At 38.7% G+C, this 23,160-nt stretch overlaps 1 protein-coding gene across 4 annotated transcripts in view; it reads left to right on the forward strand.

Annotated features, from left to right (window-relative positions):
* Window positions 1-23,160, forward strand: part of SBF2 (SET binding factor 2) — a 513,021-nt gene that overhangs the window by 285,941 nt on the left and 203,920 nt on the right. For all 4 annotated transcript variants that reach the window (XR_004250226.2, XM_032166635.2, XM_032166637.2 and 1 more), the window contains exons 9-13: window positions 4-117; window positions 2,965-3,042; window positions 3,861-3,974; window positions 4,422-4,550; window positions 7,367-7,465. Coding sequence is in view for 3 of the 4 variants with exons in the window: in XM_032166635.2 (XP_032022526.1) it covers window positions 4-117; window positions 2,965-3,042; window positions 3,861-3,974; window positions 4,422-4,550; window positions 7,367-7,465 (534 nt within the window). In the remaining variant the exon portion in view is untranslated. The remainder of the gene's footprint in view (window positions 1-3; window positions 118-2,964; window positions 3,043-3,860; window positions 3,975-4,421; window positions 4,551-7,366; window positions 7,466-23,160) is intronic.

Below are 23,160 nucleotides of genomic sequence, written 5' to 3' on the forward strand. Positions count from 1 at the left end.
CAGTTAGATGTAATCATAGCAGATTTGGATGGAGGCACTATTAAAATTCCTGAATGTATTCACCTCTCTTCCCTCCCAGAACCACTTCTACATCAGACTCAATCAGCTCTTTCTTTGGTATGACATATTTTTGTAATAGTAACTTTCTCTTTATTTAAATCTGAAGCTAAGATAGCTGAAATTAAAAATGTTTGTCAATGCAGTTTGTTACTTTAATTTAAAGAGAGCTATATATTTGAAACATGAACATAATCTCATACAGTATTTAGAATTCTTCATTTACTAGGTAGTTATCTAAAGCATATATTTTGGATCCTAACTGAATATTTGTTCTACATTCCTTCCTTCATTCAGCATACAGGACCTAGTACTGTCCTACGTATTGGAAATTCACCTTTGAAAACAAGGCTTTGCCTTGAAATCCCTGATACCCTAAGATCCCCCATTAGATGTTGGCTTCTCTTCTCTAATCTCCCTATTGGCATCTCATTCCTCTTTGGTACCTACAAAACACTGTAATATTGTCTTGCCAATACTTTCAGGTTATTACAGAAAGATGTGTCGTATTGATACATAAAACGTCCAACATTCCATTCTTTTTTTTTGAGACGGAGTCTCGCTCTGTCGCCCAGGCTGGAGTGCAGTGGTGCGATCTTGGCTCACTGCAAGCTCCGCCTCCCGGGTTCACGCCATTTTCCTGCCTCAGCCTCCCGAGTAGCTGGGACTGCAGGTGCCTGCCACCATGCCCGGCTAATATTTGTATTTTTAGTAGAGACGGAGTTTCACTGTGTTAGCCAGGATGGTCTCGATTTCCTGATCTCGTGATCCGCCTGCCTCAGCCTCCCAAAGTGCTGGGATTACAGGCGTGAGCCACTGTGCCCAGCCCAACATTCCATTCTTAATGCCATATGAATAGAAATACCAAAGAAGGAGAAGTATACCCTACATTCTAGCCAAATAAAGCTTTAAAAATCATGTGGCTTAGTTTTTCTCATTGAAACAAATTTAAATTTTTTTTGCAGTTATTTTACCTTAGCTGAATTTTGAAAACAGTATTTTGTTTTCAAAACTGATAGCCTTTTAGGTGCTTATCATCAGAAAATTGAACTGTAGAAATTCTGCATTGCTTTTCAAGATATCACTAGAACTAAGGCCTTAATATTCTACTTTAAGAATATTTTATTCTGGGCTATTTAAAACATTTTTTCCCTCTTAAATAGAAACTTAGAAGCCTAGGATTACCAGGAGGGATTTTATTCTCAGAAAACTTTCAAATTTGTGTTAGTCTTTTTGTTGTCATGGTGGTAACTATGAAATGGGAACAGTTAGAGAAGACTGACTTTTCCTAATATAATTTGTAATCTGAAATACAAGATGTGATAGAGTGCAAAAGACACTAGTGTGGGATACAGGATACCTGAATTCCAGTCTGTGTTCTGCCACTTGGTATTATTGAGAATCACATTTTTATCTCTAGGCTGTCTCCTGGTCTTTACCTGTAGGATGAATGTTTTTACAGAGATGACTAGGTGATTGTTTGCCAAAATGAAGCATGGTGATGATTTGGGGTAATATGTGGTCAACCTTTTTTATTTTAATAATTATGTTTTTATTATAATGTGTACTGAAAATAGCATATAGAACCTGTCATTGCTCAACTATCATGTAAGAAAATACTAGGTTTAAGAAGGTGAGTTTGGCAGGATGCAGTGGCTCATGCCTGTAATCCTAGCACTTTGGGAGGCCAAGGTGGGCAGATCATGAGGTCAGGAGTTCGAGACCAGCCTGACCAACATCGTGAAACCCCCATCTTTACTAAAAATACAAAAATTAGCTGGGCGTGGTGGCGCATGCCTGTAATCCCAGCTACTCAGGAGGCTGAGGCAGGAGAATAGCATGAACCTGGGAGGCAGAGGTTGCAGTGAGCCAAGATTGCACCACTGCACTCCAGCCTGGGTGACAGAGCTCGACTCCATCTCAAAAAACAAAATAAACAAAAAAAGAAGGTGAGTTGATTTAAAGACAATTTAAAGAAAAATATTAACTATATAATTGCATAGATGGTATATAGATATAGCAAAAGCTGAGAAGGTGGTATTTGAATGACTGAAGAAAGTTTAATGTTTCTAGAATTCCTATAGTGATTAAATCTTATGTGTGGTTACTTACTAGTGATATGAATAGTTATTTAGGGGTTAAGTAGCAAAATTTACAAAGATTAAGATTGTACGACTTAAGCCAATGGCTCCTGGTAAGGGTTCTGCTGCATACTCGTATACCTAAACCTGCAACACCCATGCCACCAAATTTGATCAATGTGTAAGATTCCTTTTTGGTAAAACTGAGTATACATATTGTTACAGTTACTAAGCACAATGGTGGATTAGGTGCTACTTAATGTACTGTGAATAAGAAATAGGAGCATAGGGCCGGGTGCGGTGGCTCATGCGTGTAATCCCAACACTTTGGAAGGCTGAGGAGGGTGGATCATCTGAGGTCAGGAGTTTGAGACCAGCCTGACCAACATGATGAAACCCCGTCTCTACCAAAAAAAAGAAAAGACAAAAAATTAGCCGGGTGTGGTGGTGCACACCTGTAATCCCAGCTACTCAGGAGGCTGAGACAGGAGGCTCACTTGAACCCAGGAGGCAGAGGTCACAGTGAGCCGAGATCACGCCATTGCACTCCAGCCTGGGCAACAAGAGCAAAACTCTGTCTCAAAAAGAAAAAAAAAGAAAGAAAAGAAAAGAAAAAAAGAAATAGGAGCATAAGGTATTGTCAAACTAAACCAAAAAGAGACTAGATTTCATGGATGATTGGGAGCATCGACACACAAGTATATAAGCTTTGTTTCACTAGTAAATAATTATAATTATTTAAATGCTGACATTTTCATCTTAATGTCTCAATAATAGATTTCATTGATATTATGATATTTTACATAACAAAATTTTTTTGCTTTAGATTTTACACCCAGATTTGGAAGTAGCAGATCATGCTTTTCCTCCTCCACGAACAGCTTTATCACACTCAAAAATGCTGGTAAGAAGTTTAATATTTAAATTTAATGCTGTTAAAGAGAGCTGTACTTTTATTTGTAGGGTTATTAAAGAAGCTAAGTGAAGTTAGAGTTAGATGGACAGCAGAGTAAAAAGTGCCCCAAATTAGAAATTAAGAGACTTGCCACTGACTGTCCTTATGTCCTGCTCAAGGAGGAGCCACAGGGAAGTGCACTGGGCAAGAGGTCACTAGGGCTAAGATTGTTGCCCTGAGGAGGCATGAGTTAAGTGTAGGACAGAAAATCAGAGCCTAGATTATAGCCTGGAAAACTGTGCCAAGCATCAAATTGAAACGGCCAGGCAAGGATTAAAAACAAAAGAGATGCTTACAAGAATGGATATAAAGAATGTTGGTTATAGGAGAGAATCAAGTTTGAAGAGTGTGTGGATGAAAATAGTTCCAATTAGAAGCCATAAAAGGTTACGTATATAACAGAGGCCCCTTTTTAATTTTGCTCAGTGCATTTCTTAGCAGTGGGCTTTGTAGCCAATAAGGAACCTCAGGGAGCCAAACACATATACTTAAGCATTCTTGACCTTCATTTCCAGGTCAATTAAGTAAGGCATTGACTAACAGAATCTGTAAGTTTCCTTACAGTTCTAAACTGTGATTCCAATAAAAGCTGGATTAAATACAATCTTGAGAGTTTTTTCTTCTTATATTTGGTTGTGACTGTAATTGTTTTGGTGGATATAAAAATCAAAGGACTTGGCAATATATGCCCTTTTCACCTTTTTGACTCGATATTTCATTTGTTTTTAAAAAGTTAAATTACCTAACATTTCTTCTTATATTTTTAGGATAAAGAGGTGCGAGCAGTTTTCCTTAGATTATTTGCACAACTCTTCCAAGGATATAGATCCTGCCTGCAACTTATAAGAATTCATGCAGAGCCAGTAATACATTTCCACAAGGTAAGATAGAGTACTATATTGTATCTGTCCAAAAAATATATTCTAATTTAATAAAACTACTTGTTTTTTTTCCTAGCCATTTATTTTGACCTTGATTTATCAAATGTGATTATTTAAAATCTCTGTGTGGTTAGATATCAGTTCTTAATAATAATATGGAACTCACATAATGTCTTAGAATATGTTAACTTTAAATCAATTTTTCTTTTAAAATTGAATGTTAATTTCTGATTTCTTCTCCTGACATGTAGACAGATTCATTTTTATTCTTTTCAATATATGTAGCATTTCAGAATAACTCTCTTTGAGAGAAATATATTTTATGACAACACATATGTATACATGAAGGGATTTATATAGGCTTTGATCTTTTTATTGTATTTCTGTTTTGACCATTTGTCCATTACCAAGTGACAAATTATTATTTCACATTTTCTTTTTTCACAGACATCATTCTTGGGGCAGCGTGGTTTGGTCGAGAATGATTTCCTCACTAAAGTACTCAACGGAATGGCATTTGCAGGTTTTGTTTCAGAAAGAGGTCCTCCTTATAGATCTTGTGATCTCTTTGATGAGGTATAGTTCTTATTAAATGAAGGCATTATTTATAGACATAATTAGACTAGCAGTTAAAAGTAAAAAGTAACATTTTTCATATTTATATAGTCAAATATGAATTAGGTATTAAATAATCCCAATGTTATTTATTATGCTTATCAAATCTCGATATTTTAATGTGGATTATAAAAATTACAAAAAATTATGATGCCTTGGAAATACATACAATTTTTGAACAACTGAATTTTAAATAATTGAACAATGTATACTACTCACGTGATGGGTGCACCAAAATCTCAGAATTCACCACTATGTAATTCATCCATGTAACCGAAAACCACTCATACTCCAAAAGCTACTCATATTTTAAAATATTACATTTTAAAAAATAGTTGTTTAAAATATTTTTGAAAATTTAACAGTGATTGTATAAATAGAAGTCTTATTTTTAAAGGCCCTAATACAGTAATTCTTTTGTCAGTGTTTTAGGGAGAAAGATCTAATTTGAAGCTAAGATAGCTGAAATTACTTCAAACTGGAGTTACATTTAGTCTATCAGAATCATAGAGCCATAGTTTAAGTTTGTGGCATTCTCACTAATCAATTATCAACATTTCTCTACCTGTCTTAGGAGACATTAAATCTATGGAAAACAGATTTTTGTCTCTATCTTCAAGGAATTAGCCATATAAAGGGAGAAATAGGGCAGATGTGACTCAAAATAAGGATGCTGTTTTGCATTTATTGTGCTCTTTTTTAAAAGCATCTTTCCTTTTATCATTTAACTCTATATTCACAGCAGCCCACTCTGGTGGATAGAACAAGAATATTATTCTCATTTCAGTTTTTGAAAGAGTACTGTATTAGAACCAAAAATGTAAAAAGTTTCTTGAAATCTATAAAAGAACAACACTCCTAGAACCCAAGATATTGGAGAATCGTGGTAGTGGTCATGTTTTGCTTCTGGTGATTTTCTTTTATATAGAGAAGGTAGGAATCAATGTCTTAAATATCTTTGGTTCAGAGGAGAAGGATCTTTTATTTTTTGTAAAGATATTGAAGTATTCACAGGTAAGAATTTTTAAAGAAGAGGCACATGTTTTAGTTCTGTGTAGAATATGTTTACTGCATCAGATGCTTTAATTAAAAACACAAAGCATATTAAGATTTAGGAAACATCCTGAGGTGGACAATTTCTTCTAATCAATTATTGGTCATTGATTCTCTAATACTACCATATAATATGATTGGTTATTGATTCTACTAACATATCAGCCTTTAGATTCTGTACTAAGTAATTCATAACATAATATTTTATGGGATTAAAATAGATGCTCTCCAAGGTCTTTTCTAGCACCTACATTTTGTTAGTCTTTGAAGCTTTATGAATAGTAACATTGGTTTATATACTCTTTCTTTTCTATTCAAATTTATCTTCCTCTGACAGCTTCATCACAACTAAAAAGCAAGATTAGTTACTTGCAGAAAACTTGCTTGCCACAGCCTCTATTTTTGTAGGTCTTTCCCTTGCTTGGAGTGCCCTCCTCTGTTCTTCATACTCTGCTCTTATCTCACCATCTCTTCCAAACTCTCCCAAAGTCGTTGACTCTGAGAGCCACTCGACTGCATTAGGCTTCATTTTATGTCTCTAACTTTATATGGTAACTTATTTTTTATTCATTTATTGTTTGTACAAATATACTCTAGATTGGAAACAATGATAAGGCAAGGACTCTGTCCGAGGTTGCTATTAGGTCACCTGTTAGTGTTCATCCAGTTCTGTTTGGCCTACAGTGGTGACTTTGGGTGTCTTACTTATGTTAGTTGACTGCCAGTTAATCATATGTATATATCAGTCAAGAGCCTAAGAAAAATGAGCCATCAGAACTAAATAATTTCTCATTCTACCCTCTTTGGTGGTTTGCATGGGAATGCTTTGGTTGAAAAATAGCATTTGCTCCTGGAAAAGTGATCCTTGTTTTCATTTAACCTAAGGCAGCCTACCACAATGGGGTGTTATGGGGGTTTTGAGAGGCAGCTTGCATTGTGCATGGCCTTGTCCTCACACTTCCATCAGACGGATGTCTTAGAATGAAAAGAATGTTTGCCCTTGACAATCTTTCTTTATCCTGGCCTAGAATAGGTAAGCCATAGTTTTATACGCCTATGCAGTGAATCTATTAGTTCCTAGAAGAATCCTATATTGTACCTTTTTATTTTTGTCGTCCATCTATTTACCCTCCCACAATTTTTTTTTCCTGTCAGCCTTCTTTTCTTTACCCTAAGTATACAAACTCACACAGTTCTCCCAGTAAATTAGTTAATAAAGAGATAGTTTGAGAACTAGAAGGAGTCTAAGGGTCATCTTGTTCTTCCATCTTATTTTAGAGATGAGAAAACTGAAGCTCAGGAGTTTAAGTGCCTTGTCCCAGATCACACACTGTCAGCAGAGCTAGGACTAGAGTCTGAGCATCCTGACTTGAACATTTGGTTCATGTTTTGTGAGTTAAGGAAATGTTTAGACACTTTCTGACTGTCTGAATTTCCCTGACTGAGGCCTGTGAAATGACAGGGTCTCTCTGAGTTCCAGAAATGACTTTTCCCTAGAAGAAATAGGGCCCTAAATCCTCAGGGAGGGACCACTAGACAATTCAAGGGTTTGATTGACCCTGTAACCCCAGAATGGAGGTGAAACCCCAAAACCTAAAATATTTTGTTTTAAAAATAATGTATATGTTGGATTTTTTTGGCTTGCAAATTGTATGAAATTATCACAGTTTTTGAATTTGGCATGTTTTGGAATTGATGTTTTGCCATTTGATTCTTTTTCCTAGTTGGTAGCCTTTGAAGTAGAGAGAATTAAAGTTGAAGAAAATAACCCAGTGAAGATGATAAAGCATGTCAGAGAACTTGCTGAGCAACTATTCAAAAATGTAAGTAAGTGTATTTATTTAGACAGTCATTAATTTTATTTATTTATTTATTTTTCCATAAGTTATTGGGGTACAGGTGGTACGTGGTTACCTGAGTGAGTTCTTTAGTGTTGATTTGTGAGATTTTGGTGCACTCATCACCCGAGCGTATATACTGCACCATATTTGTAGTCTTTTATCCCTCGCCTCCCTCCCACTCTTCACCCCAAGTCCCCAAAATTTATTGTATCATTCTTATGCCTTTGCGTCCTCATAGCTTAGCTCCCACGTATCAGGGAGAACATACAATGTTTGGTTTTCCATCCCTGAGTTACATCACTTAGAATAATAGTCTCCTATCTCATCTGGGTTACTGCAAATGCTGTTAATTCATTCCTTTTCATGGCTGCGCAGTATTCCATTGTGTATGTGTGTGTGTATATGTGTATGTGTATGTATGCATATGTGTATATATATATTTGGCACAGTTTCTTTATCCACTCATTGATGGACATTTGGGTTACTTCCATGATTTTGCAATTGTGAATTGTGCTGCTATAAACATGCATGTGCAAGTGTCTTTTTCGAATAATGACTTCTTTTCCTCTGGGTAAACCCCATAGTGTGATTGCTGGATCAAATGGTAGTTCTACTTTTAGTTCTTTAAGGAATCTCCACATCATTTTCCACAGTAGCTGTACTAGTTTACATTCCCACCAGCAATGTAGAAGTGTTCCCTGTTCACCACATCCACTCCAACATCTACTGTTTTTTTATCTTTTGATTATGGCCATTCTTGCAGAAGTAAGATGGTATCGCGCTGTGGCTTTGATTTGCATTTCCCTGATCATTAGTGATGTTGAGCATTTTTTCATATGTTTGTTGGCCATTTGTATATCTTCTTTTGAGAATTGTCTATTCATGTCCTTAGCCCACTTTTGGATGGGATTGTTTTTTTTCTTACTGATTTGTTTGAGTTTGTTGTAGATTCTGGATAGTAGTCTTTTGTCAGATACATAGATTGTGAAGATCTTCTCCCACTCTGTGGGTTGTCTCTTTACTCTGCTAACTGTGCCTTTTGCTGTGCAAAAGCTCATTAATTAGGTCCCAGTTATTTATCTTTGTTTTTATTGCATTTGCTTTTGGGTTCTTGGTCATGAAATCCTTGCCTAAGCCAATGTCTAGAAGGGTTTTTCCAATGTTCTAGAATTCTTACAGTTTCAGGTCCTAGGTTTTAAGTCCTTAATCCATATTGAGTTGATTTTTGTATAATGTGAGAGATGAGGATCCAGTTTCGTTCTCCTGCATGTGGCTAACCAATTATCCCAGCACCATCTGTTGAAAAGGATGTCCTTTCCCCGCTTTATGTTTTTGTTTGCTTTGTCAAAGATCAGTTGGCTGTAAGTATTTGGGTTTATTTCTGGGTTCTCTATTCTGTTCCATTGGTCTATGTTTTTATACCAGTACCATGCTGTTTTGATGACTATGGCCTTATAGTATAGTTTGAAATCAGGTAGTGTGATGCCTCCAAATTTGTTCTTTTTGCTTAGTCTTGCTTTGGCTATGCGGGCTCTTTTTTGGTTCCATATGAATTTTAGAATTGTTTTTTTCTAATTCTGTGAAGAATGATGATGGTATTCCGATGGGGGTTGCATTGAATTTGTAGATTGCTTTCAGTGGTATGGTCATTTTCACAATATTGGTTCTACCCATCCATGAGCATGGGATGTGTTTCCATTTGTTTGCATCGTCTGTGATTTTTTTCAGCAGTGTTTTGTAGTTTTCCATGTAGTGGTCTTTCAACTCCTTTGTTAAATATATTACTAAGTATTTTAACTTTTTTACAGCTATTGTAAATGGGTTGAGTTCTTGATTTGGTTCTCTGCTTGGTCACTGTTTGTTTATAGAAGAGCTTCTGATTTGTGTACATTAATCTTGTATCCAGAAACTTTGCTGAATTCTTTTATCAGTTCTAAGAGCTTTCTAGAGGAGTCCTTAGGGTTTTCAAGGTAAATGATTATACCGTCAGCAAACAGTGACAGTTTTACTTCTTCTTTACCGATTTAGATGCCCTTTATTTCTTTCTCTTGTCTGATTGTTCTGGCTAGGACTTCCAGTACTATGTTGAAAAGGAGTGGTGAGAATGGGCATCCTTGTCTTGTTCCAGTTCTCAGAGGGAATGCTTTCAACTTTTCCCAATTCAGTATTGTGTTGACTGTGGGTTTGTTATAGATGGCTTTTATTACATTAAGGTATGTCCCTCATATGCCAGTTTTGCTGAGAGTTTTAATCATAAAGGGATGCTAAATTTTGTCTAGTGCTTTGTCTGCATCTATTGAAATGATTATGTGATTTTTGTTTTCAATTTTGTTTATGTGGTATATCACATTTATTGACTTGTATGTTAAACTATCCCTGCATCCCTGGTATGAAACCCACTTGATCATGGTGGATTATCTTTTTGATATGTTGTTGGATTTGGTTAGCTAGTATTTTGTTAAGGATTTTAGCATCTGTGTTCATCAAGGATATCAGTATGTAGTTTTCTTTTTTGATTATGTCCTTTCCTGGTTTGGGTATTAGGGTGATGCTGGCTTCATAGAATAAATTAGGGAGCGTTCCTTCTTTCTGTATCTTGTGGAATAGTGCCAAAAGGATTGGTACCAGTGTTTCATTGAATGTCTGGTAGAATTCTGCTGTGAATCCATCTGGTCCTCGACTTTTTTTGTTGGTAATTTTTTAATTACCATTTCAATTTTGCTGCTTGTTATCGGTCTGTTCAGGGTATCTAATTCTTCCTGATTTAAGCTAGGAGGGTTGTATTTTTCCAGGAATGTATCAGTCTCTTCTAGGTTTTCTAGTTTATGTGTAAAGGTGTTGCCTTGAATGATCCTTTGTATTTCAGTGGTGCAGGTGTAATATCTCCAGTTTCATTTCTTAGTGAGATTATTTGGATTTTCTGTCTTCTTTTCTTGGTTAATCTTGCTAATAGTCTATCAATTTTATTTATCTTTTCAAAGAACCAGCTTTTTGTTTCATTTATCTTTTGTAATTTTTTTTGTTTCAATTTCATTTAGTTCTGCTCTGATCTTGGTTATGTCCTTTCTTCTGCTGGGTTTAGATTTGGTTTGTTCTTGTTTCTCTAGTTCCTTGAGGTATGACCTTAGATTGTCTGTGCTCTTTCAGACTTTTTGATGTAGGCATTTAGGGCTATGAACTTTCCTCTTAGCACTGCCTTTGCTGTATCCCAGAGGTTCTGATAGGTTGTGTCATTATTGTCATTCAGCTGGAAGAATTTTTTAATTTCCATCTTGATTTCGTTTTTGACTGAATGCTCATTCAGGAGAAGGTTATTTAAATTCTATGTATTTGCATGGTTTTGAAGGTTCCTTTTGGCGTCGATTTCCTGTTTTATTACACTGTGGTTTGAAAGAGTGCTTGATAAAATTTCAGTTTTCTTAAATTTATTGAGGCTTGTTTTATGTCCTATGATATGGTCTATCTTGGAGAAAGTTCCATGTGCTGTTGAATAGAATGGGTATTCTGCGGTAGTTGGATGAAATGTTCTGTATATATCCGTTAAGTCCATTTGTTCCAAGATATAGTTTAAATCCATTGTTTCTTTGTTGACTTTCTGTCTTGATGACCTGTCTAATGCTGTCAGTGGAGTATTGAAGTCCCCCACTATTATTGTGTTGCTGTCTATCTCATTTCTTAGGTCTATTAGTAATTGTTTTATAAATTTGGGAGCTCCAGTATTAGGTGCATATATGTTTAGGATTGTGATATTTTCCTGCTGGAGAAGGCCTTTAGCATTACATACTGTGCCCCTTTGTCTTTTTTAACCACTGTTGCTTTACAGTTTGTTTTGTCTGATATAAGAATAGCTACCCAGCCAGGCGTGGTGTCACACACCTGTAATCCCAGCACTTTGGGAGGCCAAGGCAGGAGGATCACCTGACGTCAGGAGTTTGAGACCAGCCTTGCCAACATGGTGAAACCCTGTCTCTTATTAAAAATACAAAAATTCGCCAGGCATGGTGATGAGTGCCTGTAATCACAGCTACTTGGGAAGCTGAGGCAGGAAAATCACTTGAACCTGAGAGGCAGAGGTTGCAGTAAGCCAAGATCGCACCACTGTATGCCAGCCTGAATGTCAGAGCAGGACTCTATCTCAAACAAAACAAAACAAAACAAAAAACAACTAAAAAGAATAGCTACCCCTGCTCGCTTTTGGCGTCCATTTGCATGAAATGCCTTTTTCCACCCCTTTACCTTAAGTTTATGTGAGTCCTTATGTGTTAGGTGTGAGTCTCCTGAAGGCAGCAGATAGTTGATTGGTGAGTTCTTATCCATTCTTCAGTTCTGTATCTTTTAAGTGGAGCATTCAGGTCATTTCCATTCAATGACATTCAATGTTAGTATTGAAATGTGAGGTACTGTTGCTTTCATCATGCTCTTTGTTGCCTGTGGGCTTTGGTTTTGATTTTTGTTTTTGCTTTTTAACTTGTATTTTTGTTTTATAGGTCCTGTATGATTTATGCTTTAAAGAGGTTCTGTTTTGATGTGTTTCCAGGATTTGTTTCAAGATTTAGAGCTCCTTTTAGCAGTTCTTGTAGTGGTGGTTTGGTAATGGCAAATTCTTTCAGCATTTGTTTGTCTGAAAAATGACTGTATCTTTCTTTCGTATATGATGTTTAGTTTCACTGGATACAAAATTTTTGGCCGATAATTGTTTTGTTTGAGGAGGCTGAAGATAGGGCTCCAATCTCTTCTAGTTTGTAGAGTTTCTGCTGAGAAATCTGCTGTTACTCTGATAGGTTTTTCTTTATAGGTTACCTGTTGCTTCTGTCTCATAGCTCTTAAGATTCTTTCCTTCGTCTTAACTTTGAATAACCTGATGACAATGTGCCTAGGCGAAGATCTTTTTGCAATGAATTTCCAGGTGTTCTTTGTGCTTCTTGTATTTGGATGTCTAGGTCTCCTGGAAGGCCAGAGAAGTTTTCCTCAATTATTCCCCCAAATACATTTTCCAGGCTTTTAGAATTATCTTCTTCCTCAGATACAGTGATTATTCTTAGGTTTGGTCATTTAACATAATCCCAGACTTCTTGGAGGCTTTGTTCATATTGTCTTACTCTTTTTTCTTGGTCTTTGTTGGATTAGGTTAATTCAAAGACCTTGTCTTCCAGCTCTGAATTTCTTTCTTCTACTTGTTCAGTTCTATTGCTGAACTTTCCAGAGCATTTCCCATTTCTAAAAGTGTGTCCAAAGTTTCCTGAATTTTTTATTGTTTTCTCTTTAAGCTGTCTATTTCTATGAATATTTCTCCATTCACTTCTTGTATCATTTTTTGGATTTCCTTGCATTGGGCTTCGCCTTTCTCTGCTCCCTCCCTGATTAGCTTAGTAACTAACCTCCTGAGTTCTTTTTCAGGTAATCGGGGATTTCTTCTTGGTTTGGATCCATTACTAGTGAACTAGTGTGATTTTTTGGGGGGATGTTGAAGAGCCTTGTTTTGTCATATTACCAGGGTTGGTTTTCTGGTTCCTTCTTATTTGGGTAAGCTCTGTCAGAGGGAAGGTCTAGGGCTGAAGGCCGTTGTTCAGATTATTTTGTCCCACAGAGTGTTCCCTTGGTGTAGTACTCTCTCCTTCTTTTCCTATGGATGTGACTCCCTGTGAGCCAAACTGCAGTGATTGTTGTCTCTCTTCTGGATCTAGCCACCCAGCAAGGCTACCCGGCTCCAGGCTGCTGGTACTGGGGATTGTCTGCACAAGAGTCCTGTGATGTGAACAGTCTATGGGTCTCTCAGCTGTGGATACCAGTGCCTGTTCCGGTGGAGGTGGCGGAGGGTGCATTGAACTCCATGAGGGCCCATAGCTTTGGTGGTTTAATGCTCTGTTTCTGTGCTGGTTGGCCTCCTGTCAGGAGGTGGTGCCTTCCACAAAGCATCAGGTGTAGTAGTGTGGAGAGGGACCAGCGGTGGGCAGAGCCCTTGAACTCCCAAGATTATATGCCCTTTGTCTTCTGCTACCAGGGTGGATAGGGAAGGACCATCAGGCTGGGACTGAGCTAGGCCTGAGCTCAGATTCTCTTTGGGCGGGTCTTGATGTGGCTGCTGTGGGGGATGGGGGTGAGGTTCTCAGGTCACTGGAGTTGTGTACCTAGGGAGATTATGGCTCCCTCTGCTGAGTCATGCAAGTTGTCAGGAAAGTGGGGGAAAGCCAGCAGTCACAGGCCTCACCCAGCTCCTACGCAAACAGAAGGGCCAGTTTCTCTCCCACTGTGCCCCCCAGTAGCCCTGAGTCTGTTTCCAGGCGGAGGGCAAGACGGGCTGCCAGACTGGCTTGAAAACTTGCCCGAGGCTATCCGCCTCCCAGCTGTGAAAGAAAAGTGCTTTAGTTCTTCCCCTGCCTGTGAAGTCTGCAACCTGGATTTGCAGCCCCCCACTACCCCCCGGGCTTCTCACCCCATTCAAATAGTTACAAAGTCAGCTAGAGAATTACTTCTGCCTGTGGAGTTTTACCCGCTGCTCCTCTGGCCACCCTCCCGAGGGATCCCTGTGGTGCCAGGCAGGAATGGGCTGCTTTGGGACCCAGCAAGCTCCCAGGGCCTTTCTGCTGCTTTCTCTACCGCTGTGTTTCGCTTGGTTCTCTAACTTGACTCAGCTTTAGGTAAAGTCGGAAACTTCGCCCACAAACAGACCTTCAGCTTCTCCGGGGTGTGTGTTCGGGAGAGGAGGGTCTCCCTTTCCCACTTACGCAGTTGGGGCACTGACAGTATTTGGGGTGTCTCCGGAATCCCACAGGAGCAGTTCACTTCCTTCCGAGGATCTGTGGGTCCTCTCCAGATTGCTGGTTTGTTCTTGCGGTTGATCTGGAGCTGAAACTCACAATGCAAGCCTCCACATGCTGCTCTGTCTGGAGCTGCAATCTAGTCCTGCCTCCCATCTGCCATGATCCTCTCTATTTAGACAGTCATTAATTTTAAAAATATACTGTTAAATAAAGTATTTTGTTCACAGAACTAGAAAGCTTCCTCTTTCTGTGATAGTTTTTTTGCTCTGGATTGTAAATTAGGAGATATTACAGTTGGTACTGTATATCAAAATAGACCACATTTTTCAAAGTAATTTTCCTGTCAGTCAGTGTATTATGAAAACATGTTAGTCACAATTTTTTCCAGTTTGTCGTTTGCCCTCATTATGGTTTTCATTTGGGTCTCTTGTAAGACATAAAGATTAGACTCACTGGAGACCAGAACCACCTCAGACAGAACTGACCAGTGTCCTCTGCTTTGGCTTGGCACCACGGTTGTCAGCTGGTCAGGAGTTGCATTGTTTTGAACAGAGGGAGCAAAAAGCTAAAAGAAAAAAAGCAAATTGGCAAGTGACCACAGAAACACAAGGATGAAAATATTCCATGGATAGAGGAAATGCAATAAATTAAAAGGATTCAGATATGGTAAAGTGTGAAATAACTATTTGAACACCAGGAAAGAAAAGAGCATAAAATGAGAGATTATATTCATACAGAAAAATGGATTTGGGCTAATGAGTGTTCCTTATTTCTCCTGCTGTGAAATTTTGAGTCCTAAGAAAAGTACAGTAAGCGGGAACTATAGTTCTCCAGGGAAAAGTTGAGGGAAGATGTAATTTTTTTTATTACGATTAGGTCCTGACTTTAGTAAACAAAAAAATATTCTGGAAGACAGAAATGTAACATTCTATACTGTTTCTAATCTAAACATTGTCAAAGTAGAAATTTTCTTTTAATTTGTGGTTCTAACATATACTTTATCTGTATAGCAAATAACTTCTGCAAAGACAACTCAACCGATCTAAATTTAGAGCCATATCATTGATTTAAATATAATATTGGCATCCAAAGATTAAAATATAATAATGGTTATACATTTTCTCATTAGTCTTTTCATAAGGGAAATATAGAATTGAACATTAAAATCTTACTAATAAGATGGTGGTTATTGGTTTTATATCTCTTGAAAAAATAAGAGAAATTAAATTATAAATAAAGTAAACTTTTGTTTTTGCCTATTTCAAACGTTTTTTAAATAATTCCAACTTTTATTTTAGATTTAGGGGGCACATGTGCAGATTTGTTTGCTGGGCTTAGTGTGTGATGCTGAGGTTTAGGGTACGATTGATGCCATCACCCAGGCACTGAGCAGAGTACCCAGTAGTCACTTTTCATCCCTTTCCCTACTCCTTTCCTCCCCTGTCTAGTAGTCCTCGGTGTCTATTGTTGCCAGCTTTAATGAGTACCACTTATTTAGCTTTTGGGGAAGATGTATTTTTAAGGAAATAGTGAAGAAGAATTCAGGGTCAGTATCTTGACTCACAACAGGTATTGTTTAATTTAGTGATTTGACTAGATGGACCTTTTTGGACACTGGATTATTAGTCAGTGCTTTGTCACATTCATTTTAAATTTAAGAACCAATTGGATAAAAGCAGGGATACTAAAACATTCGTTTCCTTTTTTTTTTTTTTTGAGACGGAGTCTCGCTCTGTTGCCTAGGCTAGAGTGCAGTGGCGCAATCTTGGCTCGCTGCAAGCTCCGCCTCCCGGGTTCACGCCATTCTCCTGCCTCAGCCTCTCCGAGTAACTGGGAGTACAGGCGCCCACCACCACGCCCGGCTAATTTTTTGTAGTTTTAGTTAGTAGAGACAGGGTTTCACCGTGGTGTCAATCCCCTGACCTCATGATCCGCCCGCCTCAGCCTCCCAAAGTGCTGGGATTACAGGCGTGAGCCACCGTGCCCAGCTCGTTTCTTTATGTTATTCCATTATTTCTGAGTTTTAAGTTCTACATTTAGAATATGATATTTCTTTGAGGGAATAAATACTTTTTTGAAAGAACAAAGTAAAGTTCAGAGGTTTCATATTAAAACAAAAAAATCCATCTTTTATGAATTATGCTTATCTAAATTTTGGTAAATAGAAAATTCTTGCCAGGCGCGATGGCTCACGCGTGTAATCCCAGCACTTTGGGAGGCCGAGGCGGGTGGATCACGAGGTCAGGAGATCGAGACCACGGTGAAACCCCATCTCTACTAAAAATACAAAAAATTAGCTGGGCACCGCTGTCAGGCTCCTGTAGTCCCAGTAACTCAGGAGGCTGAGGCAGGAGAATGGCGTGAACCTAGGAGGCGGAGCTTGCAGTAAACCGAGATCTCGCCACTGCTCTCCAGCCTGGGCAACAGAGTGAGACAACGTCTCAAAAAAAAAAAAAAAAATTCTTAAGTTCTGTGTTATCGATTGCTAGTGGTTCATTATAAATTCTGGAAATAGATATGGTCTGCCAGTAATATTAAGGGAACAGTAATATTACTAACACATGCAGAAATCATTAGCCATAACATTTCTTGTGCCTGTTAAAAGATGAATTTAGGCTGAGTGTGATGGCTCATGCCTGTGATCTCAGCACTTTGGGAGGCCGAGGCAGGAGGATCGCTTGGGGCTAGGAGTTCAAGACCAGCTTGGGTAATATAGTGAGACTCCATCTCTACAAATTTTTTTTTTTTTTTTTTTTTTTTAATTACAAGAGGCTGGGTATGGTGGCTCATGCCTGTAATCCCAGCATTTGGGAGGCTGAGGCGGGCAGATCACTTGAGGTCAGGAGTTCAAGACCAGCCTATCCAACGTGGTGAAATGCCGTCTCTACTAAAAATACAAAAATTATCCGGTCATGGTGGCACATGCCTCTAATCCCAACCATTTGGGAGGCTGAGGCAGGAGAACTGCTTGAACCTGGGAGGTAGAGGTTGCAGTGAGCTGAGATCACGCCACTGCATCCAGCCTAGGTGACAGAGCAAGACTCTGTCTTGGAAAAAAAAAAAAAAAATTACATGTGGTGATGGACACCTGTAGTCCTGCCTGTTCAGGAGACTGAGGTGGGAGGATTGCTTGACCCCAGGAGTTCAGCCAAGGAGTTTGAGACTGCAGTAAGTTATGATTGAGCCACCGTACTCCAGCCTGGGCAACAGAGCAAGACCCTGTCTCAAAAAAAAAAAAAAAAAAAGATGAATTTAATTTCAATTTTAAATTACTTAACACAGAAGTACTTTAATTGACTGTTACTTGTAGATTATTAGCTTCTTTACTAAGAAGCAATATTTTCAGATTTCTAAATACATCACACATTAAATCATAATATTGGTTTAGCAAAAGTATAAATAAATTATTTTTCTGGCAACTTGCATGCCAAGATCTGTTACTTGAATTTATTGACTGATCACATTTTTAGTTATTTATAACTATGCCTGATACAATAAATGTGTTTCCTGATTAGTATACTAAAACTTAAAAAAGAAATCTGGTAGAATTCTGTTAGAAGGAAAACTTGTGTGCTCGTCTTTGCCACTTACAGTGGCTGTGTAGAAGTAATTACAGCATGATCATATGAGAAATTTCTTTTGACCTATTATGATAATAATAAATATTGGGTTCATATATAAATATACTGCTTTTCTTTCCGTGCCCAGTTGATGATGCAGGAGATGGCCCACTTTGGCTTTCAGAATCTTCAGTGTCTGCATGAGAGCACAGTTAGCTATATTGTGCCAGGCATAGGATTAAGCACTTTACATACAATTATCTCTCATCCTCATAACGACAATGTAAGGCAGGTGTCATTATCCCCATTTTAATGGGGCTAATTGGCTCAGAATCATATGACTCTTGAGTGATTAAATCCAGATTTTAAATTAGGAATTTTCATCTCTTCATTTCCTAAGCCTGTGTTCTTTCACTGTAAGGCTGGATCGTCTCCAATTGGAAAAAATGATGTTTCCAGTAGTTGACTTTACATGTTGTTCTTTTTGTTTGTTTGAGACAAGGTCTCACTGTGTTGCCCAGGCTGGAGTGCAGTGGCACAATCTCTGCTCACTGCAGCCTCGACCTCCTGGGCTCCAGCAATCCTCCTACCTCAGCCCCCTGAGTAGCTGGGACTACAGACATATGCCACCACACCCAGCTAATTCGTTTGTATTTTTTGGTAGAGATGGAGTTTCACTGTGTTGCCCAGGCTGATCTGGAAGTCCTGGGCTCAAGGGATCCACTCGCCTCGGCCCAGGAGGTCGAGGCTTGAGCCCAGAAGGTTGAGGCTGCATTGAGCCGAAATCCTGCCACCACACTTCAGCCTTTGTGATAAAGTGAGACCCTGTCTCAAAAACAAAAACAAAAACAATCAAACAAACAAAAACACAGACAATCCCTATCCTTTAAAATTGACACTTTAAAAGTGATCATCATGAAGTATTATTATTAAGAGATTATATTACTAGGTAAGAGCCCTTCAAATGTCTTCTACATTTCATGGGCCTTATTGGAAATTTTTTTCACAATCTAATTATATTTCATTTAATTTAATAAATTCTATTCGTTAAGTACCTATTAGTGCCAGGCATTTTCTAGGTACATAATTCTCCTAATATCCTTCAGAAGAGGATACACAGACATGACAAGTAAGAATTTGTGACTATCCCAGTGGATTGTCATTAGGTTGTCTGAGATTCCTTCTAGTGGTAAAATTCTGAAGTCCATGATGATAAAATCATCATTCATGAAGTAAATACTTTATAAAGTTAAAAAGCAGAACATGACAGTAAAGTTACTTTCTTAGGTTATGCAGGAAATTGGGGGAAGGGAGGCAGGATGGTGTCAATGCGAGGAAAATAATCCGCATGGTTCTATTTTTAAGTAGTCAGTTGTTGTTTTTTTTAATCACATTTCTAAAATTCCCTTTTGGTAAATAAGAACCAACCATCTAATTTGACTCTTTCCTTATTGTTGGGTTGGAATTGAGACCTGGTGATTCCATTCAGATGTTTGTAAATACTTTATTGCACTGAAGTCTGGTATGTGTATCTAGGCCCTCTTTTCATTTCCCTTTGAAGCACCTCAAAAAATACCTTAATTTTCTGTCTCTTCTCACCACTCCTTTATGTTGCTTTTTAGTGAGGTTTTAGGAATGTGAGTAAGATGAATTGTAACTGAGCTTAGCTGCTCTTTTAGCTTTCTGGAGCTTCCCAAATAATTAAGAAATGCATTTGGTGACTTTGGCGGAATGGGTTAGGTGGAAGGAAGGAGAAGGAAACCACTAAACCCACTAGAGACAAACAGTGTAAGCATTGGTAACAAAGATTATTGTAAAAAAGATATTGTAACAGAGATTATCGGCAACACATCTATGCAGCTTCTTTCCATTCCCAATTGATAATGTAGGGGTTGGCCTATTTTTTTGGCTTTCAGAATCTTCAGTGTCTGCATGAGAACACATTTAACTACTTCCCTGCCCTATCCCTATGATTCTTTTTTTTCTTAAAGAGACAGGGTCGTGCCCTGTCACCCAGAAAGGAGTGCAGTGGCTTGATCATAGCTCATTGCAACCTTGACCTCCCAGGTTCAAGCAATCCTCCTGCTTCAGCCTTCCTAGTAGCTGGGACTATAGGCACACACCACCATGCCTAGCTAATTTTTTGTAATTTTTTTGTAGAGACAGGGTCTCACTATGTTGCCCAGGATGGTCTTGAACTCCTAGCCTCAAGCAGTCCTCCTATCTCAGCCTCTTAAAATATTGGGATTACAGGGGTAAGCCAATGCCCCTGGCCTCTATGATTCTTGATATGCACATATAAAGGACCACTAATAAATGTTTTCACAAAGTGAGAACATTAAGATAGGCCAAGCCAAGAACTTTATAAAACTTCTACTTCAGGGCATTAAAAAACCAGTTGGGTGGGGCGCAGTGGCTCACGCTTGTAATCCCAGCACTTTGGGAGGCTGAGGCAGGCGGATCACGAGGTCAGGAGATCGAGACCACGGTGAAACCCCGTCTCTACTAAAAATACAAAAAAATTAGCCAGGCATGGTGGCGGGCGCCTGTGGTCCCAGCTACTCGGAGAGGCTGAGGCAGGAGAATGGCATGAACCCAGGAGGTGGAGGTTGCAGTGAGCTGAGATCACGCCACTGCACTCTAGCCTGGGCGACAGAGCGAGACTCCGTCTCAAAAAAAAAACAACAACAATAACAACAAAACGAAAGAAATCTGTTGGACATGTGTTTTATTGTTTTACATAGTACAGTTTTTCTAATTTGTTTTGCATCTGCGATAGTATAAAAATATTTGCTAGATATGTAATTTGACAATTTTTGTTTTGTTGTTTTTTGCTTTTTATTTTAGAGGTGGTATCTCACTTTGTTGCCCAGGCTGAAGTACAGTGGCTATTCACGGGCATAAACATAGTGCACTACAGCCTCAAACTTGTGGGCTCAAGCAATCCTCCCACCTCACGCTCCCAAGTAGCTGGGACTACAGACGCTTACCACCATACCTGGCTTTGTCTGACAGTTTTAGTAAAAGTTAAAGGAAATATTAAAGAACCTAAAATTCTGTGTAAAATAATATCAGATTTCTAGGCTGGGCGCAGTGGCTCACGCCTGTAATCCCAGCACTTTGGGAGGCTGAGGCGGGCGGATCATGAGGTCAGGAGTTCGAGACCAGCCTGGCCAACATGGTGAAACACCGTCTCTACTAAAGATACAAAAAATTAGCCGGGCGTGGTGGCATGTGCCTGTAATCCCAGCTACTCGGGAGGCTGAGGCAGGAGAATCGCTTGAACCTGGGAGGCAGAGGTTGCAGTGAGCTGAGATCATGTCATTACACTCCAGGCTGGGCAACAAGACAAAAAAAAAAGAATAATAATATGAGATTTCTAATTGTGCCTTATGGATATTTCATTGCCCAGCATTGAACCAAATAGATGTTAGAATCCTAAAGGGAGAACAAAACTCAGATACAAGAAATAACTAGTCCAAGTCAAATAAAATCTACACCCTTTACATTTCTGCAAAATGTTAATTTCACTACCAGGCAAATGTCATCTACACTAATGATATTTATACTGTTTGCCAACTGTGAATAAAGGAATTTTTTAATTATAGGAAGGAAGTAAAATATTGTGATTACCTTTAGAGAGTCAAGACATAGACATAAACGACTTATATAGATTATGATGATGAAATGAAGCCCTACCCCCAAAGCATAGGCTTCAAATTGAACCCCCTCTCCCGTCCTATCTGATTTCTTTGTTTACTTTAAGTCAGGTTTATCATGATCTAATTTTTATATACAGTAAAATGTATACTTTTTAATCTACAGTTATGAGTTTTGACAAATGCATGAAGTCATACAACCACTGGCACCACAATAAGTACGTAGAGTATTTCTATCACCCCCCAAAGTTCCTTAATGCTCCTTTATAGTCACATCTTCCGACCACCTCAAACACTTGGCAACCACTGATCAATTTTTTTGTCTGTATAGTTTTGCCTTTTCCATAATGGCATTATGCAGTTTTTTGAGTTTAGCTTCATTCACTTAGCACAGTGCATTTCAGATTCAATCATGTTGCTTCATACAGTTGTTTATTCCTTTTTCTGAGTGGTAATCCACTTTATGGATGGACTAAAGTTTTATTTACCTGTTGACCAACTGAAAGACAATTTTAGCAATAATGAATAAAACCACCCCAAACATTTGCATAAGTTTTTGTGTAAATATAAGTTTTCATTTCTCTTGTATGAATACCTAGGAGTGGGAGGCTGGAATATATGGTAATACAATATTTAACTGTATAGGAAACTGCCGAACTGTTTTCTCAAGTGTCTACGTTATTTTGTATTCTCACCAGCAGTATATTAGCATTCCATTTGCGCCACATCTTTACTAACACTTGGTATTGTCAGTTGGTTTCTTTTGTTTTTTGGTTTTTTTTTTTTTTGAGTCAGAGTTTCGCTGTTGTTACCCAGGCTAGAGTGCCATGGCACAATCTCGACTCACCACAACCTCTGCCTCCTGGATTCAAGCGATTCTCCTGCCTCAGCCTCCCAAGTAGCTGGGATTACAGGCCTGCACTACCACACCTGGCTAATTTTATATTTTTGGTAGAGTCGGGGTTTCTCCATGTTGGTCAGGCTGGTCTCGAATTCCCATGATCCACCCACCTCGGCCTCGCAAAGTGCTGGGATTACAGGCATGAGCCACTGCGCCCGGCTGGTTTCTTTCTTTTCTTTTTTTTTTTGGGGGGGGGGGGGGGCGGTGGGAGGCGGGGGTCTTGTTTTAGCCTTTCCAACAGGTATGTGGCAGTATCTCATTGTGATTCTAATTTGTATTTCAGCAGGTGAGTGAGAGTGTAGGACTGTTAGCTGGTCACTGTATGTTGCCTTCGTACTTGTGACAAGAGTGCTTGTCTTAGAATAGGAAATCTCTATCTGGAGTCATGAATTAGAGCAGTGGTTCTCAACAGCAGCAACCCTTCCACCCTACTTCATGAAATTGGTCTGGAGACATTTTTGGTGGTCACAGTTGGAGGGACTGTGCTACTGTCATCTAGTGGATAAAGGCCAAAGATACTTCTAAACATCTTACAATACACAAGACACCTACTCTTTACCGCAAATAATTGTCAAGCCCAAATGTCAATTAGTGCATAGGTTGAGAAACCCTGACTTAGGGCAACCAGCATATCAGATATTAAAGTCATCTACCAAATGTATTTGTATTAAGGATAAGACATTCAATTGAATGTCTCAGTCATCTCACAAGGATGTGATCCTTGAAAGTCTTATGAAGTTGGAAAATTGAGGATGAGTCATTCCATCAATGTCATGTACACTACCAGGCAACTCTA

The sequence above is a fragment of the Hylobates moloch genome, unplaced genomic scaffold, assembly GCF_009828535.3.
Source record: "Hylobates moloch isolate HMO894 unplaced genomic scaffold, HMol_V3 SCAFFOLD_11, whole genome shotgun sequence".
In the NCBI taxonomy this organism is placed as follows: domain Eukaryota; kingdom Metazoa; phylum Chordata; class Mammalia; order Primates; family Hylobatidae; genus Hylobates; species Hylobates moloch.